Source organism: Trachypithecus francoisi, unplaced genomic scaffold, assembly GCF_009764315.1.
Source record: "Trachypithecus francoisi isolate TF-2019V2 unplaced genomic scaffold, Tfra_2.0 Lachesis_group0, whole genome shotgun sequence".
NCBI classification, from domain to species: domain Eukaryota; kingdom Metazoa; phylum Chordata; class Mammalia; order Primates; family Cercopithecidae; genus Trachypithecus; species Trachypithecus francoisi.
Genome location: NW_022681453.1, coordinates 22,211,499 through 22,231,895, shown reverse-complemented (window position 1 = coordinate 22,231,895; position 20,397 = coordinate 22,211,499). Strand labels below are relative to the sequence as shown.

General features: G+C 47.0%; 1 protein-coding gene across 2 annotated transcripts in view; it reads right to left on the bottom strand.

The window, feature by feature from the left end:
* Positions 1–16,203, bottom strand: part of CACNA2D3 (calcium voltage-gated channel auxiliary subunit alpha2delta 3) — a 967,057-nt gene extending 950,854 nt beyond the window's left edge. Inside the window, exons 1-2 of one of the 2 annotated variants that reach the window (XM_033210152.1) lie at positions 15,930–16,203; positions 15,175–15,256 (exon numbers count right to left, since the gene is read on the bottom strand). In XM_033210152.1, the coding sequence (XP_033066043.1) occupies positions 15,175–15,256; positions 15,930–16,042 (195 nt within the window). In that variant the 5' untranslated portion in view covers positions 16,043–16,203. The remainder of the gene's footprint in view (positions 1–15,174; positions 15,257–15,929) is intronic. The other variant, XM_033210151.1, reaches the window with a different exon arrangement.
* Positions 16,204–20,397: the final 4,194 nt, after the last annotated feature.

Below are 20,397 nucleotides of genomic sequence, written 5' to 3'. Positions count from 1 at the left end.
AAACACTGCAGGTTCTCTAGGTGCTACAGACAAAATACCAGATGCTCTGAGGACCACTGCTCACCCCAGGCTTCACAGACTGCCCTCTTCCACTCTCCCCGCTTTCTCTCACATTTCCTCCCCATTGCTCCCCAGCATGCCATCTCCAAATTTCCTCTTTCTGGCCTTCCACATTGCACAGCCCAGTGCTAACACTTGGAACCAATTAAAGTGGCTGCTGGCAAAGGAAGAGGCAAATGCAAGTGCAGTTGAGAGTCCAGGCTTCATGTTCAGACAGCCCTGGATTCACAAATCGAAGCCACCACTTATTAGCTGTGTTGCCTTGGGCAAGTCACACCACCTCCGTGAACTCGTGTCTTCCTCTGGAAAATGATGCCATCAGAGCACCTGTCCCATGGGATTGTTGCAGAGGTGAAATGAAATTTATACCAACAGCATAGCACTGTGACTGGCTGATAAGCATTAGCTATCACCACTGATCATTATTACTGGGGACAACATAGCTCGGGTCTCAAAGATCAACGCAGCCCCTCCCACAATCACTGAACTGACTTATAATTTACCCCGGTAACATTTAGAGCATGGGTTTTTCTAACACATTTATTATGTTGTGAGATCAATTTATAGGTCAGAGTCAGCCTTGTAAAATAAACAGAATAGAAAACAGAGTAGAGTAGAATAGCACAGAATAGAGTACAATAGAGTCCAGTCTAGTCGATTTGCATTGAATAGAATAGAATAAAGTACAAAATACCAGTCTGCACTGCAAAGAATAAGGCTAAGTGATGTTTCATGAAACACGTTTCATATGTGAGGTTGTAACGGGTTGCAATGTAACGTGTATTCTTTACCGCGGGCCACAGTTTAAGAAGTTTGAAAGGCACTGACTTAGAAAAAAACACAGTTTTGTGCCCAAAAGGCCCCTGAGGGAGCAATTCTTGCACCAGGGAGATTAGGAGCAGGCTTTTATAGGAAGCAGATGGCGTCTTTCAAATTGATGTTCACTAAACAATTTTCTGTTAAAGGGCTAGTAACCACAGGTCCTGGTAACCTATTTGGTAAGAAGAAAAGCCATCGGTGACAGGTCAACAAATTTCTCTCCATCTCACAAATTGGAGAATGGCCACTCAACTGTGCTCAGTGATTTCTAAATAAACTGCTTCAACAAGCAGACGTGTACCTGGGTACCTTTGGACTTAAAAGATAAAATGTATGACTTGCTCCAAAGCCCTCACTACTATAGCAGGGAAAATCTCCATTCATGCCACCCTCATTGAGGAAGGGTATACCCTGTGCCAGCCCATGCTTCAGACCTGGCTCAGGGGAAGAGCAGCTCCAGCCTCTGGCCCAGGACAACACAGCCTGCAAGCACACGGATTTGTACAAAACCACAGAGGGAAGATGTGCACAGGCCGGGAGGGAAGAGGTGCACAGGCCAGAATCAAGATGTGCATAGGCCAGAATGGAAGGGAGGGAATGACTGAGTCTCTTTAGGGAAAGCCAGAAGCCTTCCCAGAGACAACATGTAAACAATCTCTCTCAAAGCGTGGTCCATGGACCACCAAATGAGAGTCACCTGAGATGTCTGTTCACGTGCAGGTTCCGGGGCTCCGGGCCAAGCTTACTGGGCCAGGGTCTCTTGGAGTAGGCTCCTGAAATAATGCATCTTAACAAGCTCCCCAGGTAACATTTCTACAGCCTGACATCCTATAGAATTGAGGCTCAGAAGCCAGACAAGGACAGTAGTGTTGGCAGTGTAACAGGACAATGGCACGGGCATGGGCACACAGGCGTGACACAGCCGGATGTGTGCAGGGAACTCAAGCAGTGTGCTGTCACTGAAGCACTCAGGGTGAGGATGGGAAAGGTGGATGCAGCGGCAAAGGGATTTGGGTGCCCAACATAGCTCTGCACACCTCATTGAGTATTCAATGGATGTTTGTTGAAGCAGGAAGGAAAGAAGTGAGAGAAGGAAAAAAGAAAAGGATGTCCAACATTTAGACAAAAGCAAACGTATGCTTGGAAGTCTGTTAAGATTGCTACAGATTCCCCTAAAACCATGATATTCTACCCAAAAGAAAGCATGTGATGATCTGAACCTCAACTGAGGAAAAGGAGAAGGTTGGAGGCTTCAGGTTTCCAGAGAGGTTATTAGTGTTCAATAAACGCTTGACTAATCGTTCTGTCTCCTTTCGGCTTCACTTATACAGATAATGTTAATAAAGGGAATGTGCCCTGATGACACACTGGGACAAAATATTTTGGCTGTTAAAAATAGATGCATTTGGCCGGGCACGGTGGCTCAAGCCTGTAATCCCAGCACTTTGGGAGGCCGAGGCGGGCGGATCACAAGGTCAGGAGATCGAGACCATCCTGGCTAACACGGTGAAACCCCATCTCTACTAAAAAGTACAAAAAACTAGCCGGGCGAGGTGGCGGGCGCCTGTAGTCCCAGCTACTACTCGGGAGGCTGAGGCAGGAGAATGGCGTGAACCCGGGAGGCAGAGCTTGCAGTGAGCTGAGATCCGGCCACTGCACTCCAGCCTGGGCGACAGAGCGAGACTCCGTCTCAAAAAAAAAAAAAAAAAAAAAAAAAAAAATAGATGCATTGGAGGAACATTTTCTCTAGGTGAAATTCAGGCTCAAATGCAATTGAATCAAGGAGAGTTCACAAACACACCTTTTTGCATAAACTAGAACAGATTTCCAGTGGAGACCAGCTGGGTAGTTTTGAAAGGCATGGGACAGGGAGCAGACAAGCCATGAGGCTCAGGGCTACCTCCCCCTGTCCTCCAAGAAGCCCACTGTGGGACGTGAAACCCTTCTTCCATCTGTGGCCTTAATACACTGGCCTGGACCCAAGCCTGGTAGTCAGGACTTCAGCATTCGAGACCCGGCCCATTTCTGATTCACTGTGAGACCAGGGGCAGACCACTGAGCCCCGACACACACTCACAGAGGAAGGGGCCGTTTCCCACCTGCCCCTCTCCGAAGTCCTCTCATCCCCTTCTAAATGAGGTCAGGCTCAGGAGGAAGGTGCAAGGTGGGCATCAGATCCTGCTCACTCAGGGCACACAATGCTCTGCTTAGCAGAAGTCACAGCTCCACGGAGGAGTCACATCCCAGGGAGGCGCTGGAGGCAAGACTCTTCCGAAAGCCTCACAACACAATATTCTATTCAGTCCTGATATCTCAAGGTGACAGAGGCTGAAGTGAAATGTCTTTTGGCAAAACTGATCCCCATTAAATCCATATAATTCCCACTTCCCAGCAGCTGTCTCCCCTCATCTCAGGGGGTGCATTGCTGCAGGCTCTTAGCACATCCAAGGGCTGGGCCTGGGGAAGAGAGCAGACCACTGCCTGCAACAGGATGCAAATGCAAATAAAAACAACCCAAACTCACTTGATGGCCACTCTTAAAGATTTCCTCCTGCGTGAAGGTGCCTGACAGGCCCCACGCAGGGTGCAGCAGTGAGATCACCCAAGGAACGTTCTGTGGATGATGCAGGTATGTTGCAGTGGGCAGATTATGCAGCTCCCAGTAACCTCCAAAGCACAGACTCAGAAATTCAGCCCCGGTGATGTAAACAACAAATAAACAAACAAATTAAAGAAGCACCTCCCTGAGCAGGTGAGATCATAGCAAACACCACGCACACATCTTGATGCTGGCAGGGCCTCGACCCCATGTGAAGGCGAAGGGAACAGAAATTAAAATTCAAATTTCTCCCTAATATCAGTGGTAATGTGGTGCTCGAGCGCTTTATGGAATTAGCTGCAGCAGCTTCCTAATTGCCTTTGCCGAGTTGCCTCCCCCAGGTTGACGGTGGCGGCTGCAGCGGCCCCATCAGTCTCGCTTGGTGCTCCTCGTGCACCCGCCCAGCACTGCGGTGCTCCCGCAGCAGCTGCTCAGCTTGGTACTGCAGAGGCGCCTGGACCCCTCAGCCCAACTGGATGCTTCTGGGGGAGACTCTACCATGTCTCCAGCGTGGTGACCCAGGTGGGCAGGGATGTGCCCAGGGGCAAGGAGGGGGTCGGCCAGCTAGGAGAACCGAGGACCAGCTTATTCTGTTGTCTGGCAGTCCCTGCTGGCACTGCAAGGGTTGTGGGCAAGGGACCTGCCTGCAGGGCTTTGGGGCTGGATTGTTGTAGCTGGAAGGCAGCCCCCACTTTTTGCAGCATCCATGCCTGATGCTGGGACTCATAAAACCCTGGCATTGGAGAGTAAATAGGGAAAGGGCTGTGAAGGACCTGGTGATCTGCCCGTGCTCTACAGTGCTCTGATTTCCATCACTAGCGTGCAAGGACAGAGAAAAGGCTGGGCGGCTATTCCTCCCTTTGTTTATCCGTACCTTCGTGCTGGCCACATACAAACAACCCCTGAAGCCCACCCCATAGACAGCTCTGTGCTAAGTGCCGCAGGGGGACCCTCTCCAGGTCAGAAAGAGCAAACATGCCCTGGGGAAATTTAAGGTCTAGTTTACCAGCCTTCCCCTCACCCCTTCCCACTCACCACCAAAGGAGATAAGGGGTTCACAGGATATCACACAACCCAGAACCCCAGAAGTGCCAGAGACACAGAAGGCCCTGCAAGACTCATTCCAAGCAAAATGAAATCGACCCTAGTGAGTCCAGGGCTGTGGCTTTCAAGCTAGCTGTCGATTGTACAGAAAAACAGAACTGTGGCTTTATCAAGAGAAAAAAAAATAAGCACCAATAAACATTTAGGAAAGACAGACAAAGAACAGGAATAACAAAAACAGAGGAGCTAAAATTCACTGGGCACTTCCTGGGTATACAGTTCTGTGCTAAGACCGTCACATGTCTCCGTACCTAATCCTCCCTATCATGACCCCATTTTACAGGTAAGGAATTTGAGGACCTGAACACTAAGAATCCAGCCAGATCTCAAAGACAGATCCATCTGGTCTCAGAGTTTTAGAGCCCACACTGGCTTTCCTATACCATCATCAATTACCATAATGGGGAATACACAAAGGAAAACTTAACCAAATTCAATCAGATTCTCAGAAAGGCATCTTAGGAGTCAGAACACACAAGGGGAGGGCTGACCCTCAAGGGCAACTAAAAGATAAGCAGCATCAGTTTATTATGACAAAAAGGGAGAAGTATGGAAAGCTAGAGGGTTCACCAGCCCTCCTCTTGCCCAGTTTTAAGGGTCCAGTTCTTGCCCCTTTTAAGTTCTGCATTATGAAAGCAAAGGACAAGGACCAAGCAACAAGACTACGAATTCCAAAGGGGACAATTTTAAGGGCAGGGGAGAAGTTTCCACCAAATGCTCTGATGAGCCAATACCACACTAAGGCCAATGCAAAGGATAAATGGTTGGTCCTAGAAATCCCCCAAATACCTTTCCTCTGACCCCACAACAACCCAAGCACGTGAACTGGGATTCACATGCTGCGAACTCAGTCTGCCTTTGCCTCATGGAGCCATGTAGCCTTGGGCAAAGTTACATCCCCTGTCTTACATGTTAAAGACGTTTCTGCATCTCTAAAACTGATGCAGATGACAACAGATCTAACCTCAGGGGTTGCTACGAGAAATTAAATGATATGCCATAAAGCACACATCATAAAACACAAAACACCTGCATCATTGTTATTATTATTATTATTACTGCCTAAAATCCCTTGTAGAGCTGAGTCATAGGCAGCTTTGATGGAGGTCTCAAAACAAGGCCTCCAGATGGTCTGGCATTAACAACCCCCAAAGGGGACAAACTACTGTCTTGAGCAACCAACACTTGCCGGTATGTAGAAGCAACTCCTTGAGACTAGTAACAACAACAAGAGTCTACCTTTTCTATACACTTCCCATGAGTCACTTATTGCCAAGCGTCCTGCATGCATCTTCCCATTTGGGCCTCTCAACTCACCCTAGAAGTTAGTACCATTGTGCCCATTTGAGAGATGTGAACACTGAGGCTCAGCAACTGACTTGTCAGGGTCATATGACCAGGCAGCAGCAGCATCTCGATTCAAACCCAGATTGTCGTCACACAGATTCAGACCCTCAACTCTACACAGTTCTGCCTTCCCCAGACAAGCCACTTCCCTTAAAAGTAGATTTTTGAAAGTCAATCCTCTGCTTTCTTTCTAAGTCTATATATTTTTCCTATCATTCATAAAGCATTTGTTTCAAGCAAAGAACTGAAAACCTCGCTGTTCAAGTAGAAAATCCAGCTATGGCTCTATAATTCTGAAATTCCCGTTCTGGGAAATGTGTACTGTTGGCTTTTTCAAAAGATTAGTGAGCTGTGAGCCCTCTCCTGAGAGGATTACATCTTACTCCAGGGCGACCAGGTGGCTCCTGATGTTCTGAAATACTCGAACTTGGCCACACACTCTGAGATTTTTAATTAGTTACCAGTATTTACTAACAAAGGGAAACAACCCAAGAATATAAAACACACATACGCACGCACACAAACACCCTTTATTGGTTGCCAGATAATGATTTGTCTGAAGTGTGTTGTCTGAGTTGGTGTGTGAATTCTGTATTATAAAGGCAGATGACGACAGCATTCCAACATGGGCCCAGGCCAAAGTCAAGAGGAAAGAATATCCAAACTTGGCATTAGCATTCCAGAAGTCAAATGACTATTATTATGTCAGTGGGGCAAAAGCCTATGCCCATTGAGCTGTTTGTACACGACGCGGTCATGTTGCACTAATAGACATTTCACTAATAATGAAAACCAGTAGGAGGCTGAGAGTAAAGCTGGATGTTATGACTCGCGCCTGAAGATTACCTGCATCCAGCGAATTTACTGTCTCCCACATCTATTGTTCTTTTTACAATATTGTTCCACCTCTGCCTCAAACAATACAATGGAAAAGGCGTTATGGATGGCACATGTACAAAGAGTCAAACGCCTGCCCTGTATTTCCAACTTTCACCTTGCTTCACAAATTATAGCACAATGTTACAGCAACAGCAAATTTTAATCTTACAGCTGCCCGCTTCTGCTGTGCAAGGGACAAGATTAGGAGGATTTGGGAAAGAAAGCAAAAAAAAAAATCCACCTCCCTGGGGACATAATAAATGCATTTGTCACTGTGCCCCTGCCACATTAAATGTGCATAACATACACTGCCTTAATTTTATGAACTAATTATGGGATCAAAGTGACAAAAATTCCAAGTCTCTCTTGTTCATTAATAACGAAATGGGACAGTATGAATGAGAGGATAGCCTGAGAACCAAGGCTTCCCATGTGCCACACGTCATCCTAAACAACTGAAATGTTGCCCAAGGGGGCATCAGGATTAGAGGTCATCTGCAGCTGGCTTCTGAACACGCTCCCACAGCAGGGGAAATGGCTGGGTATACTGGGATCTCCCTTGGCATAAGGACCTCACTCTGGGCTGTGGGGCAGATGTGGCAACCCCAATTCCTTGGGTGATGCGCTTTCTCTGGACATCTCCCCCCACGCTCAGGGAGAAGGGAGCTGATCTCAAGGGGAAGGGTGCATATCTTGACAGAGGCCACCACCACTGCAGCCTTCCTCCTGCTCTGAAGTACTCTCATCAGGGGTCAGCTGGGGATCACCTGCCTACATGCCAATGCCTGCCACCCATTCACGCACTTGCTCATTCACCAAGTCCACAGGTATGTATGCAGCCAGGCCCCACAGAAGCTCAATGAAGATTATCTGAAGAGCTTGTATTTGTATATTGCAACTAGGAATGACAACAACAACTCACTGGCAGGAGGCAATGTGCCAGGCACGGTGCTAAGTGCTTTGCATATTTTATTTCATTTAACCTTCATCACAGCCTATACGACAGAAGGTACTGGTCTGGTCTCCTTTCTCATTTAAGGGTATAGGTTCAGAAATGTTAAACTACAAGGCAATGCAGAAAAGAAAATGTCAGATCTGGGACTCAAATCCAAGCCCATCTGACTGCAAGGCTGTGCCGTCTCAGCTGTTAACCCACGCTTTAATTGTTTGAGTTAATATCCCAGATGTTTCTCATTTAATCCTTCCAAACACCTGTAAGATCGAAAACACAGGTATTATGCATATTCTTTTCAAATAGGAACTGAGGTCAAAAAGGATCACGTAAAAACAAGAAAATACAGCACTGTGGCCAGATGTGTAGACCCTGGAAGCCCAGCTCAGTCACCTTGGAGAGGCTGCTTCAGTTGTGCAAGCCTCGGCTTCTCAATCTGTAAAACGGGGTGAATGGCAGTCTCTGCCTCATTAGGTTGCTGGGAGAATTTAAGGGGATGTCATATGTAAAGGGCTTATCACAGTACCTGGAATGCAGAAACTACAGCATGAGTGCTACCTGTTTTTACTATTAGATTAAGCAATTTGCCCAGGGCCACATTGGAAATGCACACAGAAAAGATAAAAAGACAGATGCCACCACTTAAGGCCAATGACCCTTCCTTTAACAACACAGCATCTCCAAAGATGTGAATCTTTGAAAATGCTCCAAGCTCTCGACCTGTTACTCATAAAATGAGAAAATGATTTCATTGGAGATGGAACAAAGGTGGGCAAAGGAAGCCTCCTAGAATGAATACAGCTGAGAGGGTGAGCTATCCAGCAGGAAAAAGAGAAACCCAAAACGAGGACAGCCTGTCCCACAGGAGGCTTAGCCAGGGCCCTGCACTTCATCTGAGGCTCTGCTGCCACATCCTGGAATTCTTAAATAATTTTTTAACAAGGGATTCTGCATTTTGCATTGGGGACCACAAATTACGTAGCCAGTTCTGATCTCAGCAAGTCCTCAGATTCCAACTGCCTACAAAATCCCAGACACTGAACAAATCCATGCCTGTTGGACTGGGTGACTCAGTTCTGTCCTACTGCCCTGGTTCATTCTCTCAAGTCAGCCTCTCTAACACCCAAGAGGACAAGAACAGTCTTCCCCATCAGCAAGCATTATCTGGCACGTTCCGTGATGAACAGCATCCATTTTTATTCACACGGGCATGTGCACATACACACACTTAATAAGTATTATGGTAATAGCATGTGCAGGCCCCAAATATCGACTGGCAGTTGTTTCACCTAAAATGTAAAACTTGACGTCTGTTTTGTGAACCCACAGCATTTACAGCCTTGCCCACCCTGCCTGTCCAGATCATTTACATGCATAACAGCCCTTTTAACCTTGGAGGGTACTGTTTTCCAATAACAGGTGCCAAGATAAATACTCTGAAGTGCACAAAGTGAAGGAACAGCCATCCATTTCTTGTGAAAAGATAATGCTTTCCTTTCCAATATGGCCTTGAAATGTGTACTAATAGTTTGGTTTCTGAGTTGTTTATTTTCATAATGTTGATTTGGGGAAACTGGAAAGCTACGCAACATATAAATTTAATACACCTTATAAATTTAATGCCTTAAGCAGCCTTGGAATGAGCACCCAATGAGTGTTGTTCAAAGCAAATGGAAGTTGAAATGTTTACCATTTATTAGAAATGAACTGGACTCCTTTCAAATATGTATTTGTAAAAAACAATTCCCTTCTGAAAAGCAGACATGCTGGCTATGCACACAGAAATCCCCTAAAACACGTCAGTTATACAAATGCCTAATCTGCCAAGGGTGAGTTGTAAGCACAGGCCAAAGTGCTGGGCTGTCGAGGGGCCTTAGAGTCCAGCTTTACAGTTACAGAACAACCACCTCAGACAGAGTCTGTTGGTCACTAAACACTTACTAAAATCACAAAAAAAAAGCATCCTCCTCTTCCTCATATCATTTTCTTCCTTTAAAGGAGAAGCAAAATTTTGTTTAATGGACCAAAAAGGGCTGGTAAGGATTCTGTCAGTTTTACCAGAAGCCTGACATTAGGAACTTTTCCTTTCATTGAATGATACACGAAAGCTTCACTGCAGTCACTCGAGATGAAACCTAGGCCGTGATGTCTCTTGTATAAAAATTACATTTAAAGGGGAAAAAAATCTCATATGCTAATTCATAGGCTGGCATTTTATAACATCTGTTTTATTTTTTTTCTCAGTTTTGGTCACAACAAACCTCTAAGTCAAATCACAGTGTCCCAGGGAATACACAATCTGCTAATACTCCCTGTGTAGAAGATGCTGTGGTCTCAACCCGAAGACTGTGCCAACACGCACTGTGACTAAAAAAAGATGGAGGGATCCCTGAAAGAGCTGCTGCTCACATCTCACAGGGGAGATGTGCTGGGGTGAAGAAAAAGTCCATTTGTTGGCATCATAGCATCTACGATGGTAAATCAGGATTCACAATAGGCCTGAAATAGACTCCTTCGTGAAAATGTACACTTCTTTAGGTAGGCCCAACGCACCAAACCATGGACTGATCAATGTAAGTCGGAACACGAAACACCAAGTGGAGATCAATCCAAGGCTGATGAAGGCTAGAATCCCAAACCTGCACCTCCAAGAATATGTGCGTCAAACTTTAGGGCAATGACATACCTGGAAGGGCCACAGGTGCTGGGGGTGATGGTTTCGCATTTCTTTTACTTTTGCTCATGCTGACACATGGCTATGTCTTCATCAAAAACTGGAAACAATAACTGTGTCGGCTCAGGCCCAATGGATTTCACAATTATCGGGTGGTTTGGTATTCATGTATTTGCCTAAAAATTGCACTAGTGTTAGAATTAATTAATTAAAATCAGCATGAGATCACCATGCTAATCAATCAAAATTATAACCACATGGGAATAAAAAGCTGATGTTTGCCTCTGACCAGAAAACCATGCCTATATTTTCATTTTCCCTTAATTTTGAGTAGCATCTGTCAATCTCCTGAGTAACACAGGCCGCAGCAGTTCCTAATGGGAGCAAAGGCAAAGTAGAAATGTATCTGGCAGAAAAGAACTTTTAAGGAGAAAAAAAACAAGGAAAGAAAAAGAAAAAAAAAAAAAAGAGTAAAAGAGGCTTAAACAGTTAGCAAGTGGCCATGAGTAACTCTACAAGTGCAATGAGATGTATGCATAAAAGGCACAATATCATTGGTTTGCCCTGCTCTGCTACTGTCTGGGTGATTGTGTTAGTGAGACCAATAAACTGTCCTGAACGATTAAAAACTGTCATTTCAGAGATTTCAAGACTTTTAAAAATAACCTGCTAAGGAAAAGTCCAGTATTTGAAGTAATGCTATGAATTACAGCATCAGCAGCATAGGTTGAATGTGTTTATCATTCAGGACGCCAAGTAACTGTGTTTATTCAACAAAAAATGTTAGCAAAACAGCGCCTCCCCCACAAGAGCAAGCTGAAGAGTGCCGGGTTTCCCACGAGCAGCACTGCTACCTAATTCCTGATAAGTGAATACACCTATTCAATTATTTAAAAGTCCATCGATTTCCACATTGATGAAAAGTCATAATTATAAAAATGGCTTAAAGCACCAACCTTTTACTTTGCTGACTCTGTCCTGTGGAAAGAGATATCAACTTCATATATTAAAGCTGCCCTCTCAATAAATAGTTGATAATGCAAAAAAAGAATTGCGCATTCCAAGACGTGCGTGTTTGGTAAGTGCTCCAAGAGGCGTCCAAGGTAAATGTCAATTCTTTTCCAGCATTACTGGCAGAGACACACATTACCTGTATTTCCATTGTGTATTTATCATCATGATTCTGGAAAATGTAACTGGAACCCTTCATTCCTGTGAACATTGGTTCCCCGAATGCAGGTCTAAATAGAATGAAAAACCCAGTTCCTATCCAATTATCCCTGAGGAGGATGAAATGAGAATCAGCCAGTTTAATGCCTTTGATTGTGATTGTTAGAGGTGTGGAGACTGAGTTTAACAGCCTAGGTTCCCAGACCTACTAGAATGCTTCTCACTGAATCCCAAAATACAGCGGTAATGAAACTATGCCTCCCCAAAAGAACCAAAGTCCATTCTTTAGGGAAAATGAAGCAAGATAGAGGCAGCTGAATACCGACGGGCATGGATATGTCAAATCGGAAACTTAATTAAAAGTTGAAGTGAATGGAAACCCCTGCAGTATCTGCCAGCTTAGCAAGGCAGCACACAGGCATACAGTGGCACACCAGCACGGTCCTCCAGGGGCCTGCTATTCTCTCTCAGCATCTAAAACCCCTCAAGATGAACTCCAGCACCCACAGACAAGTCCCACAGTCTTCCACTCTGTACTGAAAACAAATTTCCTAAAAGATGGCTTACTGCGTTTTATAAAATCAAAACTATCCTATTTCTAAGGACCTAACAGGTTGCTATTCCTGTGCTCAGTAAAGACAGAAGAAAAAAATATAGGGGATATCTGGCACTGAATACCTAATATATTATAATAGACTAAAGTGGCAAAAGCCATGGTATTAAACACAGAAACAATGGATAAAATACTCTTATTTCTGAAGCCATGACAAGGTCCATTGCTAAATGTTTGTGTTTACATTGATGAAGTCGGTAACAATACTGCTACCTCAAATTAGATCACCTAATAAAAACATGTTACCAAAATGGCAGTTTTCCCAGTCTCTATAAACACCTTAAAATAGATGCATGGCCAATTATTATTTAACTTATATTCACAATAACTATTTTGTAAAGTGTATGCCTTAGTGCAAAAATGACTAAACTTCCATTCTAAAAATGAACATATATTGATTCACAACATGAAGTGTCAATCAGTGAAACTACACAAAATACATAAAATTATATGGTGGTATACAGTACACCTTACTTAACTGAAAATCAAGTTTAAACATCCATGTCTTAAAAGAGCAATTACACTCTATTACACAACATAGTATTGCCATCTTTGAATCCCCTTAATACAGTGTTAATGTATTTTCCAGCCAAATTTTCTAACTCATTTTGAAAGCATCTTAATTGTTAAGGACACAGTGATATGATGGCAGCGTGCACAGAGTTCTGACTTTGAGGAGTAATTCCTCATGCAAATGGCCAGAAACTTGAGAATTAGCAAAAGAGAAGCAATTATCCCCTTGTTTTTCCAAACGATGTTATGTCTCCTACACTCTGAGCACTCCCATCTATTCCCATTCATACTCTGAACTCTCTAAACTAATGTTCTTTGCTAATTTTAAAAATACAGAAACATCTGCGGGGGCTGGTGGACCAAAACAGCCAAAAGATAGCTGAAAAATGCTCCCCGAGGTGTCTAACATGCTCCCCCATCACTTATGGAAAGTCCCTGCCAAGTAACCCAAAGCCGTGAGTGTTTCAGGACCCCCAGAGCAGATTCCAAAGCAAGGACTAGGGTGGACACCCACCCCGGAACGCAATGCCAAGCAACATCTCACCTTTTCCTCGCATCAGATTACAAAATGCCAGGCAGCAGCAAGAAATGATAACAAAGCCATAAACAGCTGGAAATAATTACACAATTGTCAAGCTGCAAACATGACAAAAGCAAAGCAAGGCTAGTGAATTCAGTATCAGAAAGGATGCTGATGAGAAGGTAAGAGAAGCATTTCAGCTTTTTCCAATTTGCTGTTATAGAGTACCAAATAATAGGGTTGATGGAGTTTTGTGCAGTGTGTGTGTGTGTGTGTGTGTGTGTGTAACTTCAAAGAGAAAGAAAAAAACATATTTTGTGTGTTCCTAGAAAATTTGAGATAAAAGATATGAAAGCACAAACAAAAAATATTAACAGGCTCTGAAGGGATTCTTTTAGAATTGCTACAACTACAACATGCAGATGAGAAAGATTTCTTTAAAGTTATATAAAATGTTATCTTCTGTAAAAGCATAAGAAAAATATACAGGCAATGCTACAGTCCAGAATTCATCACATCAAACATCTGACAAGTGGGCAAAATGCCAAAACAGAAGACAGACTTGTCCAGATTAAAAGAGTACTAGGGAAAGAGGCAATTCCTATGCAATTCCTGTAAGTGCTGAGATTGGCCACAGGTATGTAAATTCTCATCTTCCAGAAGGGCTTTCATAGCCTCAACTGTTTACCAGCTGCCTATAATTCAAGAACACCTTCCCAAACAACAGAGTTGAGCAAACAATCTTTCAATGAATAAGGTTTCAATGAATAAGCCTACTGGTGATTTTTAAACCAGAAAAACTTTTGTCATTCCATGGTGGGCCAACGCTTTATTACGATATTTGGATTTCATGTGGCAAACTGTTTCACACGCTGTCCCCAAAAATGCTACTCTCTGAAGGGGAATGCCATAAATAAAATACGTACTTGGTTACCAGGCAGCATGCATAACACATATGGCACATTGGCCCAAAAATCATATTTTAAAATGTTTAAAAGTTAACAATTTAAGCTATTTGTACCCATTTTCAGAGAATTATTCCCTAAAGGCCAATTTTATTTTCTATCATCAAGAGAATACTTTGATTAATCCTGTTGATCTGCAAACTTGAAATTCTTTGAACTCCTCTAATCTCTCCTCCCCGGCCCTTTTTTTTTTCTTTATTTCCTGAAGGGGAGAATGAAGGACCATATATCTCACAATGTAATTTTAAGCTTATGCTTAAAATGCTGCCTGTTTGAATTAAAATTGATGCAGCTTCTGATAAGAACCTAATAATTCTCCATTCTCATTACTCTCCAGAATTACATGGATGCAGACCCATTTCTTAAGTTTGTGGACTACTCTCATAGGTTATTACCCGGCAGTGCAGCCGAGTGGAAAGATAACCACATTCATTCTCCTTATCTGTAATGATGTAATGCATCCCAGCCCTGGGTCTAGATGATTGGGGAATAATGGGATTGTACAACTGCAGGGATGACAAACAATAATGCAACGTCTTTCTCTGATACACTGAACCCCACGTCTCCAGTGCAAGGTGAAAGGCATCACAAAATAGGCACTGAGTCTGCCCCTTGGATGAAGTTAGCATTTTTTGGCCCGAGGATCATCTGCTCTGGCACTGAAACAGCAATACCGACACAGAGACGAGAGCCATGCAAAAACACTCAGTTTCCGAGCCCCAGGCAGGACAGTGCGAGTGAGTATTCTGCTTTTCTTTGTGTTTAGAATCAAGTGTCATCTAAAAATAACCGGTTGGTAGGAAGAAATCACTGTACAGTACAATGCCAAGAAACCCGGGATCAGAGACTCCTCTGATAACTGATGCTGCTCGGGGCTCACGTTTGTTTGGAAAACTAAATCTGCCTCCATTTTCTGTGCCGGAAAAAATCATCGCTTCCTGCCACGACAGAAACCTTACCTTTTGCAGAAGCTGGGAACCGGAGTACTTAGCAGCAATGGATTTTATCTCCCCACCAAAAGCCGAGGCCCAGAGCTTCACCCTACAGGGAGAAGGGGCACAGGAAGAAATGTAACACCCGTGTCACAGTCAACACGCACGCACACGCACACGCACACATGCGGCTATGGCTGAAGGAGCAGGGCGATGTAACATTTTTTAAAAGAAGAAAAGATAAAAAAGCGCTTTGGTAGAAACTGCCAGCACCAAACTGCAAAGCGCAGCGAGGGAGGGGGCCCAAGGGGGGTCGCGGAGTTAAGAATACACAAAGTCTCCCAGGCTCTCTAAAAAGACCACCTCACTTTCATTTGAAGCATTGCCCGAGGACTCGACCCCCTAAACTGGGCATCACCTGGCAAACAGCAGTCAGAAGAAATCCACCCATCCCCCCTCCCAAAAAAGAAGTGGGGCGGCGGGAGAGCAAAGGGGGGAAATTCAGCGGCCCATGGAAGTTGGATTCGGTAACCAAGCTCCAAAGTTGGTGCCGTCACTTGAGGTGAACATCTCCAGATCTCACTCGCCAACCTGCAGGCAGGGGCCAGAGCATCCCACCCGGTCTCGCCGCCCGACGCGGGTCCCGAAAGGCAGGTGCGCACGGCGAAGCCGACGCCCGCGGCGGGTCCTGCCCAGCCGCACCTGCAGGCGCCCAAACTTGGGCACAGTGGGTCGCAGGCGGAAGGGTCCCCTCCCCGGGCGGCGCAGGAGCCGGCACTTACACGGAGAGCGGTATCTGCTGCTCCGAGCGCACCACGTCCCCCAGCGCGGCGTAGAGAAGCGCGGCGGCGAGAAGCGCCGAGGCCCCCCGGGACGCGCGGCGCGGCCCGGCCATGCTAGGCTCCCTCCGACGCGCCCGCTGCGGCGGAGACGAGAGCGGCCGCGGGGAGCTGCGCGGAGCGGGCGGTGGGCGAGCGCGCGGGGCTGCCTGCTCCGCTCCGCGCCGCCCCGCCTGCCTCTCGCGCGCCCGGCTCACTGGGGAGCAGAAAAAGGAGCGGGTGGGGGGGCGGGGAGGGCGGAGAGGAGGAGGGAGGGAGGGAGGGAGGAGGAGGGAGGGAGGCGGGCGGGGGAGGAGGCAGCGAGACGCGCTTCTAGCAGCGGCGGCCGCCCGGCCCCGCCTCGGCGGCCCCGGGGAGTCCGGCGGGCCGCGGCGGGAGGGCGGCTGGGCGGGAGGCGCCGCGCGGGCGAGGACTTGCAAACTCCAGTGTCCTTGGCCGCGGCGGAGCGCGCCCTGCCCCGCCCGGGCCACTGCGGCCGCTGAGTTCTTTACAACTCCGCAGTCCGCCACCGCGGGCGCGACTCTCGGGCTGGCCCCGGGCCGGGGCGACCCTAGCCAGGGTGGGGGTTGGGGACGCAGGAGGGAGGCCAAGGGCAGGGCGCGGCGCTCCGCACTTTGCGGGCGGCTGCTACGAGCGGGCGTCGCGCGCCCAGTCCGCCCCTGGGCCGGGCGGGGTCGGGGGCAGCGGAGCCTAGAGGGGGCGCGCCCTCCGCCCCCACCGCGCGATTTTCCTGCGGGGAGGGACCTAGGGAAAAAGCAGAAATCTGAGGAAGGAGCACGGGCTCGCGGCGGAAGGCGGGATCGCACGCGGGGCGGAGCGGGCCGAGGATGGGACTGGGTGGGAGCTCGGGGCTCTGGCTAGGGCTGCGCTGCGTGATCGCCCGCAGCTGCTCCTCCGGCCGCGGCGCCGAACGGAAGGCGAGGAGGGCGGTGCTACCAGCGCGGGGCTCCCGGCACCTGGCCGCAGCGCAGCCGCCCCCTGCGCGCCCGACCCAGGCCCCGGGGCTCCCTAGCGGCTGCTGCCGTGGGAGTCTGCCTGGCTGCGGCGACTGGCGGGGACTGGGATATCAGGGCTGGGAGGAAGCCAACGCGACGCCGAGTTAATCCTGACCTGGGGACACCCTGAATTTCGGGATAAAAGATTTCTCCGAGCCTGGGGGATTGCCTGCTCCCCACTCCGGTGCCCACCTCACTGGGCAGGAAGCAGTGAGCGCCGGAGGAGGCGCCTTCTCGCCGCCCGCAGAGGCAGGGGCGAGGAGAAAGGAAGCCGGGGAAACCCCTGCGCGTCCGAGGAAGCCGGCTTCCCCCCGCCTCTCTCGCCGCTGCCCCCACCCCAGGACCTAGCTTGCAAAACCTCTCTCCCCTGTGCGAGGTCTGGGGTGTGAGTGGGAACTTTGTGGAGCCCTCGCGCAGGCTGGCGGTAAAGACCGACCTGAGTGAGGCTGAGTCATCCTTGCCCGGCCAAGCGCAACTCGGGTGACCCCAGCAAGGAGCGCGCGCTCCTAACATCGCGGGGCTCCCAGCACAGCAGACGCCTGGGTTCTTATTTGCATGCCTTTCTGCAACTGGGGCTTTGCTTTCTGCCCCGTCACCCGCCCTCGGCCTCAGCACCCTCAGGTTGCAGGGAAGTAAGGGCAGGCTCCAACTTCCGCCAGGTGGTGTCCGGCTAGGATCCAGGCCGGCTCTCCTTTCCAGTTCTCCCTGGAAAAAGTTACCCCTGCAGATGTTGGGCTTGATCTCAGAGTTGGCAGCGAGGGAGAAGGACTGTTACCAAGAGGCTCTTGGTGCTTTTCCCGAGTGCGGGCAGACTCGACCTCCCCTGGGCTCTAGCAGGTCTCACTCCCACCTTTGGGGGCGACGCAGGGAACAGGCCCCACTCCAGGAGCGCCAGGTGCGCCCCGCCCACGGCAGTGTCTACAGCCTCTCTGGATGACTAACCGGTTATAATGAACTCTCCGCTTCTGTGCATACTCTCCGCCTGAGGAAGCATGCCAGCCCTTTCCAAACCGAGCCAAGCGCGGCCTGACTCCCGAGGCAAGGGGTCCCAGGAATTGGACCCTCAAATTGGGGGTTAGGAGAAAAAGTGTTTTCCTGTCAGAAAGCGGGATCGTTCTTCCTAAATGAAAGCATAGTGAATGAACCAGTGAGTGAGTGCATGCTCTTAGTAAGACCATCCGTTTCCTACTTGTTTTCTATATGATGACAGCCCTTCATGCCTTCACTCGTTCATGCAGTCAATAACTGTCAATCAGCTTCTATTGCTAGGTACAGTAGGACATGCTGGGAAGCCAGTAGTGAACAAATCAGGTGACCTGCCCTCACCGAGTTTATACACTACAAGGAGGACAGGCTTTACTACAAAAACCATAATGGTATAAGTGTACAATTATACACTTCGACACGGGAAAAAAAATACTGTGTATGAAGAAGAAGTACCTGTGACACCCATACTATTGTTATGCCTATTAACTGATGAGAACATTGAGGCACGGCAAAATCATACAGCTTAGTCATATTTAAGCAACCGCTTGACTGCTGGACTATATACTGAAGACCACTTGGGCACCAAGGTCATGAAGACATTTCATAATAAAGTCACTGTGCATTGCCAGCCTGACACAGGTGAATTTCGCAGTTGTTTCAGGGCAACTAGATAGTAGGGATGAGAGGCCAGGCACAGGAAGTCACACTCCCAGGAGGACAGTGTTTTGAGCATTTGTAACACAGGCTATCTTAGGGAGAACATTATGCACATTACGTTTAAGATGGATCTTGCTAACCATTTCCTAGTATCTCAAAAATAAAAAATATTTAAACTAATACTAATACACTCAGAACTCAAAGTGTCCAAAGATTTGGGGTCTTACCACTTACACACTGTAATATTCTTTCCAGAATCACAAAAATCAGTGCTGAAAGGGATCTGTAAGCGATCTAGTCTTGCAGTCTTACTTTAACGGAGAGGAAAATTGAGGCCCAGAAGGATTTAGCCACTTGTCCAAAGACAGACACCCCTTAAAGAGAATATCCTCACTTTGAACCAGGGAGTTCCTGCAGCTACATGAGAATAAGGGACTAGGAGCACCTTCTAGTAAGCCATATGCGGTACCAGGGCATTGGGTGCTATTTGCCATTTTCACCCAAAAGCTTACATTTCAACACCCAACTCTTAGTTGAAGCATGGAATCCAGAGAAATAAAACTTTCATTGGTAGACCTATGCACTCTGTCCCACCTAGCCGAGGATGTCGCACTTTGTCCTGGAGGTGTTTGAACAGAAGTGAAAGATGATGACACAGAAGTGAATGTTCTAGAGGCATTCACTTAATCCTGGCATATGGAAGGGATTCTGGAGGAGCTCCTAGAGCAGTGGTTCTCAGTGCGCAAGAGGGCATTGCCCTTGGGGGCATTTTGAACAGCTGGGACTTTTTTTTTTTTTTTTTTTTGGAGATAGAGTCTTGCTTTGTTTCCTATGCTGAAGTGCAGTGGCACAATTTCAGCTCACTGCAACCTCCACCTCTCAGGTTCAAGTGACTCTCATGCCTCAGCCTCCCAAGTAGCTAGGATTACAGGGGCCTGCCACCATGCCTGGCTAATTTTTGTACTTTTAGTAGAGACAGGGTTTCACCATGTTGGCCAGGATGTTCTTGAACTCCTAACCTCAAGTGATGTGCCTGCCTCAGCTTCCCAAAGTGCTGGAATTACAGGTGTGAGCCACTATGCCTGGGCTAGTTGGGATTTTCTCTGTTTGTCATAATGACTTGGGGTGCTACTGGCATTTAGTGGATAGGGGCAGAACAGACCCATACAAGGACTTTCAAGTACCCCACTGAACATTCAGGTAAGAGAAAAACCCCACTTAACCCTCTGAATCTAGCACTAAAAGCTATTTTGTACATAAGAGGAGTTTTTGCATGGCTTTAATAAACACTAAGTTTTCCAGGAATGCAAATACATTATAAATAGAGGCATGGTTGTCTTCTGTTTTGTTCAGAACCTTACCAAGAAGTTTGGTTGCTTGAGGTTTGTTTGATTTGTTGTTGTTGCCATTTCTCATTTTGGAAAATCTCCAACAGCAACTATGCTCACAGATCCTGAGTTACCAACACACACACCTGAATCAGTCTGCATTTGGGGTGTGGCATTCACACTTGTCTGCACACAAGCACAAACAGCTAATAACATCATTAGATCTTGTAGCTAAATCTTGTGCGAGCATTTCACATAGTTAAATACTTCTTATTTTATTATAAATTACTTTTATTTTACTTCTCTTTGCTATTACCAAATAAGGCATCGTATTGTCTTTTTAAAATTCTGACTTTAATTAGGTTATATTGTCTCAGAATTTCATGTCATGATAGTAAAGGGGGTGTTGGGTCTATCTGGGTAAATATCTACTGTGAAAGGAAT